Source organism: Mya arenaria, chromosome 9 (genome assembly GCF_026914265.1).
Source record: "Mya arenaria isolate MELC-2E11 chromosome 9, ASM2691426v1".
Taxonomy (NCBI): Eukaryota; Metazoa; Mollusca; class Bivalvia; order Myida; family Myidae; genus Mya; species Mya arenaria.
Window position 1 is genome coordinate 39,374,716 of NC_069130.1, and position 23,661 is coordinate 39,398,376.

Sequence of the window (23,661 nt, forward strand, 5' to 3'; positions counted from 1 at the left end):
TTTTCTAGAGACAGGTTTCTTTCTCTAATATATAAAAAATCAATAAATAAACTTGTCTTCACTGAGGTATATATTGACGGGGCAAGAAACTAAGGTATTAAAAATATGAGTAATATGGATTTCTTAACCCAACTTTGAAGTACTCGATAAGATAACATAATGAATCTAATCATAATTTAAAGAAATAGATAAAAGCACCATTTTCTGAGACTAAATTACGAACGTTAAATTCAACTAGATTCAACAAAATATTGTCAATAAAAAATACATAACACTGAACTGTGTGGCTTTGGTACAAGCAGTAAACACTAAAGTGGCCCATCTGTGATTAATTAAATGGGAAATAATATTATAATTATAAGACATTGGTAATTATATTGAATGAGAGTGGGCTTGCACAATATTTTGACAAAATCAGAGAGCCCAAATATTTATTGTAAGACTTGCTCAATATTTTGACAAAATCAGAGAGCCCAAATAGCATTGAAAGACTTGCTCAATATATTGACAAAATCAGAGAGCCCAAATATTATCAAAAGACATGCTCAATATATTGAAAAAATCAGAGAGCACAAATATTTATTAAAAGACTTGCTCAATATATTGAAAAAATCAGAGAGCCCAAATATTAATTGAAAATTTTGTCACCAATTATTTAAGTTTTCCTTCTACCAGTACTTAAGTTTGTGAAAGTAAAAATGAATCATTATATTTAGTAAAATGATTGCGAAGTTGGTGCGCCAAAATAAGATTTTCAATTCTACAAAGTCACCATCATTATCAATAAAAGTGATTTTGGATGGGCCACTTAACTGACTTATATTCTTGGGGTAATGTATAAGAAAGCAGTTTATGATAATCATATAAATTCAGAGTATATGGGTAACTATAATTTCAAAAAGGATAACACTTCAAAGCTCCAAAACAATATAGTAAACACTTCTATACAAGTTCAAAATATACAAATAAATAACATATTTGGTTCATATAATAATGTACATTTTATGTATACACATTTTTTGTACAGATTAATAAATATTTACATGGAGAGAAATTCCTATTGGACCCATGTTTCAAATGGCTCTTACGTCTTTTTTACAAGGTTTGAAAAAAAATCTACACAAGTTTATATATGTTTGTCAAAAAGCATTTTGTGACAAAATTTAACAGCACAATATTGAGATTTCTTTCCAACTGCCCTAAGATAAAATAGAAATGAGATTCAATGTTCTCAGATTCTACAAAGCCCAAATTCTATTTATATTAATTATAGAAACTATCACATTTTATTTTACACCATAAGTATAATTTGGTCCACAAAAAAATACATTATTGATTGTTCCCAACTAACCAGCAAAAATGATTAAACAATGAAAAAACAAACAAACACAAATAAATGTATTAACACCTTAACAATATTTTTCACACTTGTACATATAAAATTTTAATATATATATATAGGGGAGTTTAGCCCAATAGGAAAAACATACATGGTCCGATATAAAAAATGTTTACTGTTTTGAGTTATGTGTCATCAAGTCCTTTATTTTGGTGTTTAACAATTTGTTAATTTTGAAAGAAATATTTTTTACTCTGACATTGCTATTTATACTTTAAAAATAGAACATATCACTTAGGCCATAGTCAATAAATAGCTGGTGCCCCTACCAACATTTTTTCAGTGTGGGTATTTTTATTAACCTTGTCCCTAATTTCTATTCTAAAAACAGACAATGAAAACACCCAACGGACAGATTTAAAAACTGTTCATTTACAGTTACTCAGCTGTTATACAAATGCAGCTGTCGTTTCATGAACACATAACAGGACTAAATCCCCTTTTCAAATCAAGCCCTTGTCTCTCCTGCTCTGCCACAGCCTCATCAGAGTTTAAACAATCGAGCTTGGCTCGTTTCGCAAGTGGTTCATCACTGCTGTTCTCATTGTCATTTATTTTCTCAATCGACTTTACAGACACACTGTCAATATCGTCAGAGACGGGGTCAATCTCTTCATCTTCCTCTTCTACGTCATCATCAACATGTATTTGTTTACCTGTACCTAGCACACTTTGTCCAAACTTTTCCACCTCCTGGCTCAGCATGTTTTGATTTATATCTGAAAGTTCAACGTGGTTAGCTGTGGCCTTTCCGATGAAGTTTCTAATCTCAGAAAAGTAAGATTCGTCCTTATCTTCCAGTTCATTTTCTCTTTCAGGAGAATCAATGATGTTCGGCCCCTCCGTTTCATGTTTCTTGAGGTGTCGATCAAGATTGGTCTGTTGTCCGAAGCATCGATCGCACAGTGGACATCGGAAAGGTTTCTCCTTGTTGTGAATGTTACGAACATGTCGCTGTAAGTTGGATGAAATCGAGAAAGAGCGTTCGCAATATTTGCACTTGTAAGGCTGCTCCCCCGTATGAGTACGCAAATGACGAGTAAGATTTGCACTTCGTGGGAAAACTTTGCCGCAGAATTTACAGCTGTAGCGATCCTTGACTTTATTTGGCGTTGAGAAGGGAGTCATCTGTGATGGACTAACATTAAAATCAGGAAACCCCTTGCCCTGGGGGGAAATTGCCGCCATTGACACAGATGATGCTGACTTGGTCGATGGAGACTCGCGCGTAGCAAAGCTGTAAGGATTTAATCCCATTGGGTACTGCGTTGGACTAGAGAATGGAAACCGTGGGAACCTCAGAAAATTCGCCGACTCAGCAGCCTTTTCTTTAGACTCGGCAATCCTAAGGGCCTGCTCCATCAACAACTGTTTGGAGAACTGTGGATAAGCACAATGCAGTCTTGGTGGCTCAGTAGATGTGGGTGTTTTCACCTCCCCAAATACGTGAGTCTTTCTTGGAGCCTCAGGAGGAGTAAGCTCCCTTGTTTGGCTCAAGTCGAGAGGCTGGTCGCCGTCAGATTTTGATTCCTTAGCTGTTACAGTCTTTGGTGGGGTAATGTGATCATCTCTTGGACTGTGTTTTGACAGATCAAACGGCTGTTCATCAGCAGTTTTCTTCTCTTGGAGAAATTGTGGTGAAGGGCTGCGTCCGCTTGACACAGATGATCTTGGTGAGGAGAGGCTTGAATGAGGGACGTGCTCAGCAGATGGAGAGAACGTTGACGGCTTGGATAGAGTCACAGAAACTGTGTGAGTATCAGTGCTCAGTGAGTGTGCTGGTGCGTGTTCACTCTCCGAATCAGATGGGATATTATCGAGATCGCTTCCTGACATCAGATCGGAGCCACCGTCACTTCCGTCATGCGCTCGTTTTTCATATTTCTCAGCTGGACTGAGGTCAGATTTCTCTGGCGTCAGAGATGGAATTCCAGACGACCTCAAACTGCTTGGTGAGAGGGACGTCAAAGCACTGAGTGGATGATTTGCAGGAAACATTGGAAGGTTTCCAAAGGATGGGGAATAAAACGGATACGTTGGCCTGTTTCCATATAGTCCCATCATGATCGCCGGAGAAAACGCGCTAGGCTGGGCAGATGCTAATAGACCTGATGAATGTGGAATCTTCGACTCGCTACCAAAACTGTTCATCCTCATGCCATTGCGAAGCGCCCCCTCGCAGAATCGTTTGTGTTTGCTGAGGGAGGTGATCGTGGAGAAAGCTTGGCCGCAGTCATTACACTTTATTTGCTGGCGACAGTCAGCATGCATTCTCTTGTGGCGGCACAGATTCGAGAACTGGGTGTACGCCTTCAGACAAACCTGAGAATGTACAAAAGCCAAATGTAAGGTTTATGGTATTAAAGTGGTAATATTTGGTGATGCATTTCAACAACTGTGCAATAGTTAGTTTTAAAGAGGCACAAAAAGGTGGATGCAATTATGTTATTTTTTTTTTAAATGCATTATTATGTTTAACTCATTTGATCAAAACAAAAAAAGCATATGATTTGTGTACAGTTAAGAAAATATTAGCCTTCATAAATATATATTTTTTTAATTTTGTAACTAAGTGGCCACAAATTCCCCCAGTTCAAAAAGCGCAGAAATATCGCTGATATGGATGGATTCACCCTATCATGAACTTGCAGAAATACAAGTATTGTTCACATATAGAGTGTAAGGCATACATTTTTGTCAAGCTAAATAATGCAAACACATAGATAAACATATTAAACTGCATTTCTCACCTCACACTGAAAGGGCTTAACACTGGAGTGAATGTGCTGGTGCTGCTTTAGTCCCGAGCTTGTGGCAAACGTTTTCCCGCAGTCTGTACACGCGTGACAGCGTGCTCCATGATGCTGTGATCTGGAAAATACAGGAAGCGAATATTAATTAAAGTACTTCAATTATGATTTCAATTTTTGTAAATTTTAGACTTTTTGGTATCCATGGTAAAAACTGCCTTGGCTGTTGTTGCTAAGTAACTTATTCAGTAACAGTATAGAATATGTATTTATCACTGATAGTACTATTGGTAGTATCGAATATCTTTCACTTAAACAATTCCCATTTCTCAATAACAGTTACCTCCCTTTACATAATATATGATTTGAGAATTCATTTCATCATATTCTATTGCATGACCATACATTAACACAATGAAGATAACAACAAAGAAACAGAAGAGTGCAATGTAAGAAAGCTTACATTCATATAAAAAGGAAAGTTATTTGGCCACGAGTAAATCCTTCATCAGTTACGGCCCTTTCCCATAATTTGAGAATTGAGGCTAATGGTGGGAGTAATTTTTTCAACATTTACCTTATATGTCTTTGCAAATTGGATGGGTCTGTAAAGTGCCTTTCACAATGTTCGCAAGAGAACTTCCGTCCAGACTCGTGAACAATCTGGTGTCGCGCCAGGTTGGACTTCAGCGCAAAACTGCGAGGACATTCCTCACATTTGAAGTCGCCGCCATCATCATGGTGGTCTGGCGTTCCTCGTTCTGATGTAGAAGGAGAGATCATGGCTTCAGGAAACCCACTGCAAAAACAACAATGAAGAATCTATTAGTTTATGGTTTACTACACACTCAAATAATTTCCAAATACTCTCCAAACATTTTGACAAAAATATTAAGTTTTTTTTAAAATGTTTTTTAACAATTTTTAACCTTCAAATGTTTGTTCCAACAGCTATCCAATGTTGAATCATGAAGCATATTTGAGGTGGAAAGCTGCACATTTTAACAAAAGCACTGACTAATTTTTGACATTCAATTAACAAATCATTGTAAAGAATTTTATCATGATAATGCGGTGAGAATAGACTAAACATCCTAGTTTGATTTTATGGATTATGCCATGTCGCGGTAAATGAAGAATCCTTATTTTTTCCAAGTTACAAAAATAAAAACATAAACTGTTTTAAATTCTCGCTTTCAAAAACCTGAACTATTAGGACAACAATATGAAGTGAATCATGAAATGTTGGGATTCTTAACTTTATTCATCTCTTTTTGACAAAATCTATTAATCTAGAATTTCATTTTGATGTGCGCTCAATTCACTTTATGGCATATTTTCTGCTTGACCAGAAAATGAAACCCTATACAGGGTTAGTCAGAAAAACAGTTACATTTTATTACTCTTAAAAGTTACTCATTTCGGGATTAGTTTTCAAAATATGATAGTAGGCTTTTTTGTGCTCGATGCTCGTAAATGAAGAAGTTAACTGCATTCCTACAGTACAAATAGGAGCGAAAGAATGCAACTATTTTTGGGGGAAGAAAAAAAAGTGTCAAAAATTGAAACTTAAAACTCACAATTATCGTGTGCCCTCTAATCTCAACTTTTTATACAAAAATGCCTTTTTAACACCAGATGTTCGTACAGGATCGCATTTAGACCGATTTCTATATCTAAGCTTGTATCAGAGGTCTAAGTATTGTTAACACATTAGGGTGATATTAAGTGCAACATTTTTAATTATAAATGCTAACGTTTTAATACATCGCCACATGCGACCATGGTCACATTTAAATTAATTTTGTTGCCTTAGGTTTACGTTATTTGAAAATAAAGGAACATTACGATTTTCAAGATCATCAACTTCGAAAGCTTGTATGGAACTTGATATATCGACTTTAATGTTTATTTTGAAAAGATAATGAAAACTTAGACCATTTAATAGCTATAGAAAGGGTAATAATATGAATCATCCAGACCTTCATATTTTTGCTTAGCGAAACTAGTAGAAAAAAAATTGTTTCGAGTCGAAACTCAGATTGTCATCAAACAACAACAAGTTAAGTTGAATCTAAATTTTATGAAACTAGTTCTGAGGAAAACTTGAGTAAATATTATTTCATAAATTAATAGTCACAAAAGAGTTCAAGATTTTTCCTGACCATAAATGCAATTGCAATAAAAATCCTTTGTTGTACATGGGTTTGCAAAAACACATCTTAGCCAATAATCCTAATTTATTTTACAAGATTTTGCCCTCACCAGCTGATAAAGCCCTTTGACTTTCCAAACTTCTTCAGTCAGAAAACAATAATCAAGGTGTAATCATATGTTTTTAGAAATCGTGCTTACAAACCTGGTATAGTCCCTCTGCGCCTGTTGAAAAGCAGCGAACTCCGAGCGCGAGTTGTTGCATGAGAATAGTTGGTGCTTGTGGAGCGAAATTCGGTCCTGAAAAACTTCACCGCAGTCCCGGCAGCTAATCGTGTCCACATCTGAAGGTAGAAAAATGTAAATTTTTATTTATAATTTTATTCATATATTTGTTGCATGACAAACTCAACTCAACTTAACTGAACTTAGCTCATTGCTCAAGAATAAAGGTAAGAAAATCAATCAATTTCATATCTCTGCATTTGGATATATGGTAGATTTGAACAGAATCTGAAATTATTTCAAATTTTATGATAATTTTAAAAATTAAACAATAAGATAAACATGGTAATTGAACCATATAAGGAAGTGAAGTTACCATGATAGATGATTTTATATTTATCAAAACATTGCGTGAAATAAAAAATCCATGATTCCGAACACTTGTTTTCAAAAAACATTTTAAATAGTGAGAATTATTTTCTTATCCGCTCGTGATAGCCAGAACGACTGTTACTATGGACAGAAAAATAATAAAAAAACACGAGGATGCCCCATTTTATATCTTCGTAAAATGCAAAAAGACGTCATAATATTGTAAAACACTCAAAAACAGGATCAGTCCGGAAGAAACGTACAAAACATTGACCGTGTGCTTATGAAACACCTCTCACATAAGTTTACGTCATATCTAAAGCATCTCATGTGTCTACAGCACATCATTTTTGTTAAGTAATGCTGTATGTTGCTGACACGTTATTTGCATTGTTTGTATGGGTCCTTGATTCTTGTGGAGAATTTAGTCATCGTAATAAAAGTGTTCACACTTGCAATGACTCCCAAGCTTACTGTTCAAATTCTTATGTTACATCACAGACCTATAAATTCATATTTAACATAAAACATTACAGAAAGGGGCAATATTTTCAAAATGAAATTTGCAATGTACGAACCATCATCAATATCAGCTAAATTGACTGTCAAATACCAGAAATAAGGATAAAAATTAATTTACACCCGTTAAGATAATGCCATGAAGCGTTTCCTTATCTTTATGGCCAAATAAAAAGGCAAGTAAACACATTTTAAGGATGCGATGTACTTGAACTCTTTCATAAATTATTTCCCATTGTCTTTGCAATGGTCTTGAGGAACATAATTCGCCATCTGTTTTATAACTTTCATTTTTACATGCCTGCATAGAGACACCTATAAAACGCTATATCACTTTCAAGATGGCCACTTGACTAACAATTAAATGATAATCATCCATTAAGAGCCATCTTTCAATGATAGGCCGATATTATTGCCAGTTTTCGTTCAGTTTGATAGAATATTAAATGCCGGTTTTTCACAACGCCATCAGAATAAGGAAAGAAAAAATACTTTCTGTACGAACATGATCTGAGGTTATTTTAAAGTTGAATATTTAAAAAAATAGATAAATTGATAATGTCTCAATTGTTGATTGTCTTTCAAACACATAAGTTCATCATGTAACCAATAGAATACGTATACCGGTATTCCATTTATACAACCAAACGCAACTGTTATATTTCTTTATTCATGGAAGTAAGGGGAATAACTCCAGTTAATTAATCTGAACAGAAAAACACACATATAATTATGTACATAATTATCATACCTATATCATTTTATAAATATTACATAAATTAATTCAGCCATGTGTAATTGCCTGTTCAAACATTGAGTATTAAACTAAAAAATTGTGTTGCCAATAACGGGATTTTTAAATCTTCTTTTTTTAAAACGCATCCTCAAAAGAAATCCAATAAAAAAAAATGAATCTGGCAATTATTTATTATCCCTACTCAAAAATAGATAGTGCATGATAGAAAATATGCTTGCCTTTATCATTGGACGCATAAAATACCTCAATAAAATCATAAAATGGTTAGTTTCCTATTCTCGCCCTAAGATTTACAGCTGATGAGCTATTTACCCTGTTTTCAAGAGGGAAAAATTAAAATTCGATAGCTACTTGATAATCGTATTTTATGGCTATTGTTTCGGAAAAACGCATTTCCATTTGTCAAGTACAATTTCTGATGCTCAATTTAGAGATAACGGATGACAGAAGAAATTTAATAGTGCGAGAATCCTTGAAAAAGTATGGAAGTTTGAAAGTGATGAGTATATGACAGTGTTTTTCTCCACTTAAAAGGGAATAATGGCGGGGCCCTTTTTAGGGGAAAAAAGGCTTGTTTTGGCAAAAAGGGGAATAATAGTAACATGATTGATACAATAACTTGTTTTCAAACATATGGTAATATTCATGAATGGCACTATATTGCTACAATTTCTTAATGTAAAAAATAATAAAAATTAAAGAGTATTTTTTTTTACCTGGGCCAGGGAAATATTTTTTTTCAGGAAGGGAATAGGGCCTCTTTCAGCCCCCCCCCCCAAAAAAAGGGCCGCAAAAAAACAATGCATGAGTTTGCTGAAGTGTGACATGGAACTGCCAAGTGTATATAAAGTAAGAAGTTTTTGAGTTATGGCCAAGTTGAAAGATTTTGTACAATGATGACAATGTCCAAAATGTTCTTTGAAAAACACACAAAATAAAAAGGGCAGTAACTCAGAAAATAGGAATCACAGAGCAATTCTTATATCAATTAACACTTACATTAATATCAAAATGACAGCCAAAGGTTTGCAATACAATGTGAAATGTGTCTCAGTTACATTATCCAGAGATACAAGACGACTAATAATATTCACAGAAGCAAATCAATTTTCTAGTCCAAGTAAATATTTATACTGCAGGACAAGCTGCCAGCATATAATACACTCAGCGACCTTCGTATTTTATTGTCCTTCATTGAAGAAAAATAGATTAAACTATTTTAAAATGTTTTTTTATAGTCTCAACAATATTCCATTATCAAGAACAGTTAATTCATCGAGTTAACTATGTAAAAGATGTTGTAACGGCTTATGAATGAATAACCCATTCCATTTTTCGCAATTAATATTTAATGAAACATTGCTTAAGAGTTGACGAGCTGAATAGGGTGACATTTTTACGCACACCCTTCGAACCTTAATCCTATTGTTGATGGCTCTATCAGTGAATGTCTTTCTAACAAAACGTACCATAGTAAACCAGTACTTGCCACGTTCAGCTAAGTGCGATATTCATAGTTTGAGAAAAGTGTCATAAAGATCTTGCTCCTCCTTTCCAGTCAATGTTATTCATCGTTTGTCACTGTGGTGTCAGTGAAAACACAGTAATTGAACGATACGGACAATACCTGACAAAATATTGTATTGAAATTTTGTCTATTAAGTTTCATATTAATAATTAATCTATTTGACAAAGTTTCAAATTAATAATTCATATCTTTGACAATATAACTGTGTGTTTCTTTTTACAATAAGGCTGAAACTTTGTATGTACTGACCGCTCTGACTACTCCAGTTGTTAAAATTATAAACAACATGTCGTCAAAAATGTGGAGCATGGTAATATATAACTTTATTCAAGCCGGTTTGATGTAATAACTAATTTGTACCATACTGTGAAGCTTACTGTGCAGTAATTAGCATGCAATAAAAAGCATGCGTTATCAAAACACTGTTTGAATTTATCGGCATGCTACTTATAGCACGGTAAAGTTTACTAGTCACAAGCGGTAACCATCTGATATGAGAATTAACTACTTTATGAAACAAAGGACACATTCTCCAATATTATATAAATTATATAAGATGTATGGTATAGTGGTTTTTTATAAGATATATGGTATAGTGTTTTTTATAAGATGTATGGTATAGTGTTTTTTTATAAGATGTATGGTATAGTGTTTTTTTATAAGATGTATGGTATAGTGGTTTTTTATAAGATGTATGGTATAGTGTTTTTTTATAAGATGTATGGTATAGTGGTTTTTTATAAGATGTATGGTATAGTGTTTTTTTATAAGATGTATGGTATAGTGGTTTTCAATGAGCACTATGTAAGATTAATTTAATTTTGTTTTTTAATAATGAGAACAAACATATTGTTATAATAAAGTTTATGAGAAACAAAGAGGTGAACTTATTTCATTTATAGCATCACAGTCCAGCCCAGAAAATGTCACATTCAATACCAACATCAAAGCAGGCATTTCATTAACAAGCCATTTCAATTATAAATATTATCAAATAAACTTCAAAACTAAATGTCCCCATAACAAATATCGGCCATTGTATCAAAGACAATTATCTACAGTGGATTTGACAAAAAAATTATACCAAAGTTTAATAATTGTTTTCATTTTTTTGCAAGTCCATCTGTTTTAAAAATAAAATAAAATAAATGTTATGAAGTATGTGCACATTTTCAAAGGGAGATAACTGCAATTTAACATTCAATGTATTCAAGGGAGATAAAAATTGTCCTTTCTTCTTTTATAGGTTGGCCTATGAGCGCAATAGTAACTGCATATTTAATATCTAAGCAATTTACGAATTTACGTGGTACTTCAGTAAGTCTTATTGCATTAATAATTGATAGAAATATTACACACAAAAAATAAGAAAATTTCTTACAAGACTTAAATATTTCATACTGTGTCTTACTTCTGAGATTATTGAAGAAAAGAATAAAAGAAAATTAAAAGATTCAAAGGACAGCCTCTTTGGGGACAGCCAGACCTTAATACCACTAGACCACTCGCACACCCTGAAGTCTGAGGTCAACTTAAAATGTTTAAAACATGAACGAACCTTCTGCCTTCTTATTGAACATGAGGTCGGTGTCCGGGTAGAGTCGATCCCGCGTGTACAACAACATCTCCTCTCCTGCTTGTATCTCCCGAATCGCCTGGTAGTACAGCTGTAATACAAGTGTACAAATTAATTTCATTTATTCTACATTATTTTTTCTCTGTCTTTTCCTATGTTGCACAAGATGAAAAGATTTCAGCCAAGAATAATGCTTTTTAATTGTAATATTTTACTTCACATTTGTACAGTTCCAATAGATTTTTTTATTTTAACACTCAAAATACTTAAACAAAAAAACATCAATATCATCGTTTGTAAAATTAGTAATATTCCCATCATTAACAACAAGAAAACCTACCACCATTTCAGCCAGAGGAAGCCAACTGACTCTTCAAATAACAGACAAAAACTAACGAGTCTTTAAAATTAATAAACAAAATTTTCCCACTGCAATAACTAGCTCCTCAAAAATATCATATCAAATTCAATGACCTCCAAGGCATGTACCAGCATAACATGAACTTAACCGTCGACAAGTGAACATTTCACATGGGGACGTGTGGTTTTCTCCGCTTCTAAATCCCGCCCTCTCTGTGGAAATTGCCACTTGCAGGCTGGGATACTTATCCTTAGATTCTTTTTAATACCTAGGCAACTCAAACTGGCGTTTCAAGTCTTCTGTCAATTTCTTTGGACTCAGCTTTCTTTTCTATCTTAATATTGTGACCTTCTGGAGGAAACACATACTTTGAAAATTGTAGCCACTGTATTATACTGTTTAATTGTTTGCTCTCATAAATAATCATCAACAACACTTTCACTGAATTTAATTATATCGCTGTTGTTTCTCAGTAATTGGTTGAATTATATTTTGCATCTATTTTTTCAAGATTTGTTGAATTCAACTTAAATTATTTTGTATAATTTTCTCCAGATTTCATGCCATCTATTTTGCATCAATATCTCAATTCTTGAATTCTATAATGCATCAATTTCGAAAGATTTCTTGAATTCTATAATGTATCAATTGCACAACATTTCTTGAATTCTTTTTCATATCCATTTCTCAAGATCTTTATTTACTAACTTTACAGTATACATATAAGTTACCTATGTGTTCCTTCCCCAAAACAAATGGAAAATTTACTGGACCACCACAAACTTTAGAGAATGCCGTTTTTTGATTGGACTATTTTTTTAAGGAGCCAAGGGGCATTACTCAGCAGTTATTTTAGTCAGAGTGAATGGTTTCATCACATATAAATTTCCGAGTGATTGTTGTCATAGTCTAAACTCTTATCTTAAAAAGCAGACATGGTTATATGACTAAAACTTCTTTCATCATAAATGCTTATTATTTTTATATTACTTTTACACTCCCACTACACAGAGAAAGTAAAAATAAAATTCACTTACATAATAATTTATAAATTATCAGTACAAAAAGTTGAAGACCAAAATAAACCAATCCAGTTACTTTTTTACAATGACTGTTTTTGTTTTTTGTTTTATTTTCATCATCAAAAAACACAACGTTAAAAACACCAGCCGCTTGACATAATGACATAACGGCACAGGAGCCGCCATTGTTTTATGAAACGACTGTGTGAAAATGTTTGATGCAAGTCTTCAGAATGTGGAAAACATTTATATTTTACGACATATCACAAGTTAACAAACTCCCATCCTTCTCTGAACACAGCAGGGTCTTCTATCAGACTCGCGCATTCTCACATGGAGAATTGTGGGAAAACGTCTTTTCATTATCTACCACAAGTCGTTTCTGTCCCGTTTTTGTCTCCGCGTATTTCAGCACTTCCACTTTTAAGTCATGGATCTGAATCGCTCAAGTGGTTGCATGTTTTTTCAAGCATTTAGATGATATCGGACTAGAATTCACATACCATTATCAGGGAAAAACATAAGAATGATTCCAATACACCATGACATTTCCGACATCGAAGGAGTTTCGCTTCCAAACAATTTATCTACACCTATCCATAAATAATATTTTTAATTTGCATGTTCATATAATAAAATTAGGCAGGCATTTAATATCAAACTGTGTTCAAGACATAGTTTTAGAATTGATGACAGAAAAAAATCATTTTTCTCCAGAAATTCAGACAGGTGTTGAAATATTTTTTGGAATTAATGAACGCAATACAAAAGAAAAGACATTTTCAGCTTGTTTCACACAGATGATAAGAACTTCCAAAAATAAATCAAAACCAAAAAAATAGAAAGTGAAATTTAATCACTAGTGACCTTTAGTATTCCCCTGCTGGCTTTCAACACGCAGTTTCCAATGTTTGAATAAAAAACCTCTTTTATAATGCACAACTTAAATTGATTCATTGTTTTCAAGGGAGATAACTTCTTTGACATATTATGCCTAAGATTATGATTTGAAAGATTCGGCGTGATGGTAATCGCGTACTTGTTCAGCTTTAAATGAACTTCTTACCCAAGAGGTCCCTAGCTCATTCCAAATCAGAGGTACCATTTTAATACTGGTTTCACACCAGGAAAAGGCCTTGATGGTTCGAGTGGTATTTATTTACCTCATAACTGCCCCCAATCTAAATAAATTGCATGAAACATTAGGCCTTGAAGACAAGTGAAAGCAGCCCCTGAAGTTTCAATTTCAGTATTAAGTCAGTCAACATATCAAGTCAAAACAAGCGGCCGATTGTTAAGAAATTTGTAAAAGTTAACAATTGTTAACTTTCAAATCGTTACTGTTCAAGTTGAAGTTTAAAGGATAATTGCTTTTGATCTGCAGTGTTCCTAACCAGATTTGAGACAACTTTTCAGCTGAATTATCTTATTTAAATATATTAGGCCTAGCACATCTAGTAGTTCATGTTTAAATATAAACAACGATGGAGATAATCACATTGTTAACTTAAACAAAGTCCTGAACAATTAGCCAATTTAGTCCGAAATGCTGTATTTTGGGCGTATTATTTTTTTTTACTCCTATATTGACTGAAAAAAGATAATGGGAGGAGGGGGGCTGGGTATCAGTATCCTTGGTATGTAAACATGGTGACACCATCATTAGATTAATTTCTTTTTTTCTTGTGCATATCCATATAATTCAATTTTTCCTTAATTGTTAATATATTGTGTTCTTCAATTTCTATAATCCAGACTTCAAGTTCTCAGACAAGTTGACAAGACCAGTTTGTCATAGCTACTCACAGATGTAAAACACTCCAAATTTTCTCCCGACCATGAAATTAAACCATTAACAGATCAATGAAATTAGATTAGCGCGGATGACCCAAGCCAGTTTAATGAATAAATCTCCAGGCAATTGATCGCGTAAAGTACACATATTACTCTACATTTTTAAACAATGAAGTCAAGAGAAGAGATCTCATGTCCGTAATTAATAATATTTAAATCTTAAACCATAATTCACTGAATCGAAATAGGATGAATTAAAAGCACATTTAAACAGTTTGAGGATGTTTATCAAAAACATGTCCCATCCTTTTAAGGATGCTTAAAGTCCTTATCTCAAGTCCATTCAAGTCCTCATAAAAGAATGGAAAAAAGAAGACAGGAAATTAACACATTATCCAAATATTGGTGGTCAGTGTTTAAATATTCGCGCAAGGATTTATGGGTTTCTAAAAAATCCCTTTCAGTATGGAGTTCAATCTGTCATATTGGGTTCTCATCTTGTAACATTTTGTTGCCATAAGGCACGATATGACAACCATTGGTTAAAATGTTATTCAAATCATTTTCGGCATAAACACTATGGAAGGACTTACTGTATTTAGCATTTTTGTCATTTTCCTGTTCTTCTCTTGGCAAGGATATATTTTCAGATATAAATATCAACTGATCCTTATTTTTGCAGGTAACTTTCTTTATGGGACATGCAGGACATGCTTGGAGAAGCTGCCCTTTACATAACAAACTAATGACATGAAAACATACTGGTTTTCTTACAGGTTTTATAATAAGTTTCGGCCTTATTGTTATTAAATCATCACCCCTGCCAAATTAATTCAACTTTCCATTATGACGAAAGTATATGCCGGAGTTACTGCCCTTTACACAACCAACAAATGACATGATAACAGGACAAGAGGGAACCAATAGAAAGTGAGCAGATGGTTATCAGCGGACATTGTCAATCCTAGATAAAACGCCATCATCCCAGGGATAAGGCCCGAACATTGATCCATCCTTGATTTATCATCTTGGCTGTGGCATTTCAAGTCTCCGACAGAGGGTGGATGTTTGTTTTGTGCAATCACAGCTCATCTTGTGTTGTCTGATGTAGTCTCGATGATACCATATATTATGTTCCGTTTGTTACAAGCAAACGTTTGTTCATATTTGACCAGCTTCCTTATTGTCATGAAGCTTGCTTTGTTTACGAGGATCCATAGAAGTTGCATGATAGGAGTCTTTACTGAGAACAGGAATTTCTGATACCAACAAATTTCAAATAGGAGAGGAGGTTTAAAAGTATGGGTGGCTCCCTCTGACCTATAAGAGGTCATGTGTTCAAGTCCAATCATTGACGCTTGATGCTCCAAAAACCTAAAATGACTAACAATCTTAACGGAGCACTCGCCGAATGGGCAAGGCCCGAGTGCGAGTATAAATAAGCTTACACACCCACCCACTCCAGTCATTGACACATTTCTCTTTGCATCAGTCTTGCAGGAGACATAGGTGCTCACACAGGTTTCAACCAAGTTAACCGACTCGAGAGTAAATCATATCAACATATTTATCTTCACAATTTTTTTTTTTAAAAATCAATAAAAAAAACATTTTTTTTTTTTAAAAATCAATAAACAAAACATTTTTTTTTAAAAATCAGTAAAAATCACTAACCTGGTTTTGAATGTGCACTGCCATCAAATTGCTGGACTCTGTATTGTCTGATTTCTGGATGTACCTCAATATGTCCCTTTTGTCATCTACATCAACCTAAAGAAGAATATCACTTTGTTACACTCATTTCAAATCAAATACGCCCCCATAATTTTTTTTTTTATATTGATCAACAGTAGAACACCAAACCTTATATTTTTTTCCGTTACATGACATAAAACGATCAACTTGTCATTTTCCTGAAAGATCTAAATGTATGAAAGTTATGTTTTAGAATTAAGATAAAACCCTCCAACTTTTTTCACAATAAATATAATTCCTTTGCAGATTTCAATTAGATTTCAGCTAAATATATTTGAAGAAAACATGAAAGAGAAAATTAAATGCGCTTTCCCAGAAATTAAAGTGTGCATGTTTTAACAAGATAAATACATATAAAATAATGCAAAAACATAATCAAAATTGATGTTAATTTCCTGAAGTTTTGTCTCATAAAAGTAATCACTCCCGATTTGTGGAGGCTCATATACATTTATTAAAATAGTAACTATTTAGAAAATTGGTTACTTCTCAGTGTTACTAATCCAGTTATCTCTAAATTATGGGTTTTTTATCTTTAATTATCGCTAATATTAAGGCTAGCAATACTTTGAAATTGTAACACTTTTCCAAGTCTTAATTCTTCTTCTTCCAGTTCTTTCATATACAAAAGTTAAGTTAAACCATTTAAGAACAGAAATTCAATTCCGAAAAGCAGCGACATTTCTCAATGTGAAATGACTAAGGACCAACCGAGTGTGCATCACTTTGTTTCTATTTTGCAGAACCTGGCAAATTGTCACATGGTGCGATATAAATGTGTCCTCCCAACACTGAGGACAGATATGTGCATTACTAATTTATATGAGGTGTTTCAACTTATCGCAATGTCATCATGCAGAAACCCACAGCTTTCCGATGCATTAGTTTACAAATCTATGACAAAGCTGCACTTTTAAAATATCGAAACAAAAACCATGTAAAGTACTCATTGAAGGCATAGATGAGCTCATGATATATATTTAAAAACAAAAATTAAATTGAGAAGTTTTGACTCATGTAAAAAGCAAAAAATTGGTTTAAGATAAATTGGTACCATATATTATAAAAATAAACAAGCTAAAATTAACCAAGAGCAATGCAGAGCAAATGCTGACGGTTAATTGTCTATACTGAGTGTTTTTCAGTCCATAAGGGGCATAACTCTGATTTTACTAAAGCCGAGGATTACAGACCTTGCTTAAAGTAGATGACTGCAAAGCTGAGACAATACTTAGATTTTTTCCTTTGTAAATTAAACCCAGAATACACGTGTATTGGTCCCAGGCGAAACAAATAAGCTAACATATATATTATGACACATATTCCCTAGCTATTATTTAAAATACTTATAATTCTACTAATCAGGATAGTCACTAAAGTGCCGAACATTTCCATTCAGAATAATCAGTATACACTTAAAGAAACTGTAACTTGTTCAGAGTACTAAGTAGTATAAGATATCGTTGTGATAACTCATGGGGTTCAATGGCAGAACGTACCAAAACCTTCTATATTTCAATGTCGTTTGATACCTTCTGACATTAGCCCCATCAATATAACATTCATAGTTCAATGACGAAAGTCAATGACCTTACAGTACTAAAATCTGGGACCAAAAAAATCCTACCCCCAGCTAATATTTAATATTTTTCAGACTAACTCTTACTTATACAAGGGCTAGTATCTTTCTTAACCAAAGAGCTTCTGTGCACAGCCTTTTGAAGGGCTTATCAGTAAAACATTTGTCACTTTATTTTCTTGATAACATCGATTTGACAACACATCATGTCTCTGTGGGTTATTTCAACTTTAAACAAATTCTATGAGGATTTATAGTTTTACTTATGACAGCAGACATTAATACATTTATTAGAAATAATCACATTAATTTATTTCTTTAGAAAGAGACATGTTATTGGTGGTAGAACATTTTCTATTTGGAATTGCACAAAATACATATTGCAAAGGGCAGCTTAATTCGTACAAAAAAGGCTGATGATAAAATTTAACTTTACTTTAGATGCTATATATAATTATGTGGCCATTCTTCTATCTTTTTTAGATCAACCACAAAGGAAGCAATAATCTCGTAAATATGATAAGCCGTGTAAATTCAAGCTGCCATAAATGATGATTCTTTACTATTTCATTTTTCAAATATTAAGCAGTTTTAAAATAGATTTAAAGATACATAACTATGATCTAAGTATTCAAAAGAATAATGTCATAAGAAAAAAATAAACAAAATCAACAATAAAATCAAGTACATCTATTAAAGGGATATGTTATTTATATGAGAATTACTTAAATATAACTTAAACCTACAAACTTATTTAAAAAGCATCGCTGTACTATAGCAAATGATATATCTCTACCACTTTAAACCAATAAAGGTTGTATTATTAAAGTGCATGATACAGTATTTAACTTACAGAATTGTAACAATATCCATAAGATTCGCTTGAAACACATGAATAGTTTTGAAAAAAAATCTTGAAACCAAAATTTTATCAACGCTGCAACCACTTGTTCAATATTTCACAGTGAAAGGCTAAACTCCACCCATGATTATCTGTAAATCCCGCCCCCTTTATCTGTCTGTATCATCATGCTGTGATTGACAACTGAGCTGAGACCTTCCAGCCAATCAGAGTTAAGCTTACAAATCACTTGCTGAGTAAGTGCAATAGTGATTGGATAGAGTGAGAAATGAAAAGAAAATGGATGCCACTTGAAGATTAACCAGGAGAAATTGAATAGGAATAAATGGCAGCTGTAGGCAGTTTATTGACTGTGTATCAAATCCAAGGTTTTCAACTAAGATCAGTAAATCACCCAGGCAGTGTTGACTTTCTAAAGACATAGGGTGCCTGACTTGACAATTGTAGCAGAGTCATTTTGTATTTCATTCCCCCATAATGATGAATAAATTTGCAAATCTATATGACATTATCCACCTTGTTGTATGTATTGACACATAATGACTAAAATGTTTGTCAAGTCTTACTTAAAGAAAAATAGCTTGAACAGATTATATAATACTCTTTCTTTTCAGATTAATTTCTAAAAAATAGTTTTAAATCATTTTGATAAAAAGTGATGTTTTTTATTAGTTCATAAGACATTTTATTTTAAGACAAAAATGGCAATATATCATTTATGATGTTTCTTACATTCATTTACAGGCAATAAATTATATATAATGTATCAACTCTTTTGATAGAATAACTCTTGAATTTGCTAATAAGATGGTTTAATTAAAGCATTATAAAGTGCATATACATGAATTAATCCATTAATCCAATCCCTTCACTTTTCCAAAATATTGGCACCTGTTCTATCAATTTAATAGCAGAAAAACTCATTTTTGCTTCAAATTAACTCAGGACAAAATGTTCATAAACTAAACCCAAGTCCTGCACACATTTTCTATCAAAGGACCTGAGTAATAATGCCAGAACTTTCAGGATGCCATGGGATTAAATGCCAACGTTTTTCCCATTAATTATAGGACTGATGACATTTTACAGAGATTAATCATATCAGTTTAAAAACAGTAATTAACTTACATAAAATTGCAATTATTACAAAAATTAGTGGTATTTAGTCTTTATCGTATCAAGCTAATGACGCTTCACCATGTATCTGCATAATTTTCAGACTAAATGAGCCCTCATGGAAATATCAACAAGTTCAAATATATAATCAACAGGAAACATAAAATAAATATTTTTTTAATAATGTATACTGATTATTTGTCATAAAAAAGACACTTATGGGAAATAAAATAGTTTGATGCGAATAATTATATCCAAGTAATCTTATAGAATCCATTAATTTATGCATATGATATATTTACCTAAATACTAGTAATCCAGTTAACAATCCCAGAACATGTACAATAGATGTCCTTTTTAAATGTATGTGAGTCCCACTGTTCCACAGGGTTATATTGGCAATAAACTTCAACACTTCAGCTGATGTTGCATGTGTGACATCTCATACTATTTTGAGCAATTTCTGGGATGTATTGTCATATTTGAGTTGAAAGAATCAAGCCCAGATAATCCAATTACTTCATAACCTGTCAATTAAGCATCCCAATATGTCACCCATTTTCTTTGATTTTGATTGGTCAATAATGGCTCCATTACACACAAAATGTAATCCCTAATCTGGAAAATACCTGGGGCTTTTTCTCAATACTGATGATCTTCACACCTTTCTTGGATGTTTACAAATGTTTGGAGAAAACAGATTATAACAGGTTGTGCTCTATTGTAATTAATTATCTGTTTGTAGATAATTATTGTGTCAGGATGATGGTTATGATTGTTGAATGCTGGAAAGATTCCTCCACTCAAAACAGAGTCAGGTGACAGATTTTTGGGATGCACATGGCTTGCAAATCCTGCCATGTGTGTATAATTGTGATTATCATGATTGCTAAAGAAAATGTCTCCTACATTTGAAACTATGAACAGTCTGGGCAGATGTATTGCTTATTATTGTTATAAACACATGCCAATAATTCTTCAATGTAGATGTGTATACAAATAAGGCATAAAAACAGTTCTTTGTTTCTACTAACCCTACCAAACCTATTTTTTACCCCCGACCCTACACTTTTATGGCATGTTTCGATGGTATTTTCTCCACTTTCAGACAAAATTGCGATGAATGCAGCAGGTTTCAGTATTTTAGTTGTGTTGTTTTTTTCTGGGTAAGCAGGAGCTTATAAGTTGTGTAAGGCGAATAGTATGATGCAAGCGCTTTACAAGTGTCAAAACAGCCCTGCATAATTATAGGTCTTTGGGTTTTGTACAGAATGCCGGCTCTCAAAAAAACAAACATAGAAAAAAAGAAAAAGTAATGCCTACCTACCTATCCTAATTTTTTGAGATGTTTGTGGAAACAACATTTTTTTTTATTTAGCCTAATCTGAGTTTATGGAAGAACATAGGGAACACAATTTACTGGACATTGAAGCTGGACAACCTTCTTCCCTTAACCCTCCTTCAAAGATATTGGGGCACAAAGGTACCAAAAAATGATAAATGAAGACCTTTGCTTGTAAGTTAATGTAAAAAGCCACTCGCTTCTCACCAAGGCTACCCGGGTTCGATTCCCGGCATGGGCGCATGTGAGTTTGGTAAATGGTCATCAAGCCGGACAAGTTGGTTTTCTCCAGGTTCTCCAGTTTCCCCCACAACACAACACCACACTCGTGCAACATCGTGCCAACGAGAGTGACTTAGAATAAGTTATCATAACTCTTTTTCGGATGGTTGTAAAATATATACTGTTGTGCGAGAGTGTGGTCTTGTGTTGTGGGAGAAACCGGAGTACATGGAGGAAACCCGCTTGTCCGGTTTGGTGACCACAAACCAAACTCACATGCGCCTAGGCCTGGAATCGAACCCGGGTCGCCTTGGTGAGAGACGAGTGCGCTAATCACTGCGCTAACCGGACAACCAATATATTACAATATATTTCAGGGGTCTGTAGCGGGCACACACATTCTGCTGCCCAGGTTTAGATAGGGTTGATCATTTTGGTCCTGCTTTTTTTAAAAATCTTCAGTCATGATCCTTCACACATTCTTTAACAAGGTTAATTTCCCCCAAGAAATTATCATTCAAAACCGGTTTTTCCTTGGAGCCAAAAAACTCAAACACACATGCCTTTGTAAATGTAAAATTTGACAAGAAATGTCATAAAACAAGAATGATCACTCTCTTAAAACAAATCCCATCTTTACTTCAAATCCTGTGATGAATTTGATAGTACCATCAAGCTGAAATAAGAGATCATAATCTTGTCATGAAATTTCACAAATAAATGTAAATGAGACTTTTCTTTAAGTGTCTATTAATATATTTCCCAGGGCACCTGTCAATGAAAATGGACCCTTAGGATGTTTTATGGTTTAGTTACATTTTCAGCATTATTTTCTAAATTGAAATCTAATCCAGTTCCAAGCAAATATCATAAAAACTTGTCCGGCACCCAACTAAATACAAAAAGTAGATTCTTTAGTAAAATGCAGGTATGTGAAACAAAACAACAAGTTGCTAGTGCTGCAATAATAAAATCTAACCCACAACATAATTAAATAAGGCCCAGCTGTTCTTAGTTTTCAGATTTTTTTTAAGTAATTTTAATATGCAGGGCTTCCGCACTTTGCTGTTCTGGACCAATTTTGACTTTACCGGACCGGTTTTAGTTATAGAAAATGGCAAAAAAATCGGTTCGAAAATTGTGCATAATTTTTTTAATAATACGGTACATGTATATCAATTTTAATTCGCATTTCTATAGATCATGGGCTAATGGCAGAAGGTACCATCATCTTCAATATTTTAATGTTGCTTGGTTCCTTCTGCCATTAAACCCCAAGAAATAATCAGTGCTGACAGTAACAGTTGGAGGATCAAACTCACCACAGCTAGCAGGCATTATTATAACATGGTGATTTACTCTTCTTTAAGCATCACAGGTAACATTTCGACGCCAAGGTCACGATTGTCTTATAAATAAATGATTTTTCTAGCTTATTTAGTTTTTTTTTATTTTCAATCTTGCACCATTTATTTTTATGGTGTACTTTAGGCCGGAGACCATTATTTTTTATGTTGTTTTCTAGGCCGGACACCATTATTTTTATGTTGCGTTATAAGCAGAATACCTTTATTTTTATGTTGTTTTCTAGGCTGAAAACCATTATTTTTATTTTGTTTTCTAGGCCATAGACCTTTATTTTTATGTTGCTTTCTAGGCCGAAAACCATTATTTTTTTGTTGTTTTCTAAGCAGAAGACCTTTACTTTGATGTTGTTTTCTAGGCCATAGACCTTTATTTTTATGTTGTTTTCTAGGCCGAAAACCATTATTTTTATGTTGTTTTCTAGACCAGAGACCTTTATTTTTATGTTGTTTTCTAGGCAAGAGACCTTAATTTAAAGTTGTTTTCTAAGCAGAAGACCTTTATTTTTATGTTGTTTTCTAGGCAAGAGACCTTAATTTAAAGTTGTTTTCTAAGCAGAAGACCTTTATTTTGATGTTGTTTTCTAGGCCATATAGACCATTATTTTTATGTTGTTTTCTAGGCCATATAGACCATTATTTTTATGTTGTTTTCTAGGCCATATAGACCATTATTTTTATGTTGTTTTCTAGGCCAGAGACCTTTATTTTTATGTTGTTTTCTAGGCCGAAAACCATTATTTTTATGTTGTGTTCTAGGCCAGAGACCTTTATTTTTATGTTGTTTTCTAGGCCGAAAACCATTATTTTTATGTTGTGTTCTAGGCCAGAGACCTTTATTTTTATGTTGTTTTCTAGGCCAGAGACCATTATTTTTACGTTGTTTTCTAAGCAGAAGACCTTTATTTTTATGTTGTTTTCTGGCTGAAGACCTTTATTTTGATGTTGTTTTCTAGGCCATAGA

At 33.4% G+C, this 23,661-nt stretch overlaps 1 protein-coding gene across 6 annotated transcripts in view; it reads right to left on the reverse strand.

The window, feature by feature from the left end:
• Positions 1 to 355: 355 nt before the first annotated feature.
• LOC128246605 (histone-lysine N-methyltransferase MECOM-like) overlaps positions 356 to 23,661 on the reverse strand; it is a 30,214-nt gene continuing 6,908 nt past the window's right edge. Inside the window, exons 1-7 of one of the 6 annotated variants that reach the window (XM_052964892.1) lie at positions 19,495 to 19,636; positions 16,132 to 16,227; positions 11,263 to 11,371; positions 6,509 to 6,647; positions 4,727 to 4,948; positions 4,150 to 4,270; positions 356 to 3,721 (exon numbers count right to left, since the gene is read on the reverse strand). In XM_052964892.1, coding sequence (XP_052820852.1) covers positions 1,811 to 3,721; positions 4,150 to 4,270; positions 4,727 to 4,948; positions 6,509 to 6,647; positions 11,263 to 11,371; positions 16,132 to 16,155 — 2,526 coding nt within the window. In that variant the 5' untranslated portion in view covers positions 16,156 to 16,227; positions 19,495 to 19,636 and the 3' untranslated portion in view covers positions 356 to 1,810. The other 5 variants (XM_052964891.1, XM_052964893.1, XM_052964896.1 and 2 more) reach the window with 5 other exon arrangements.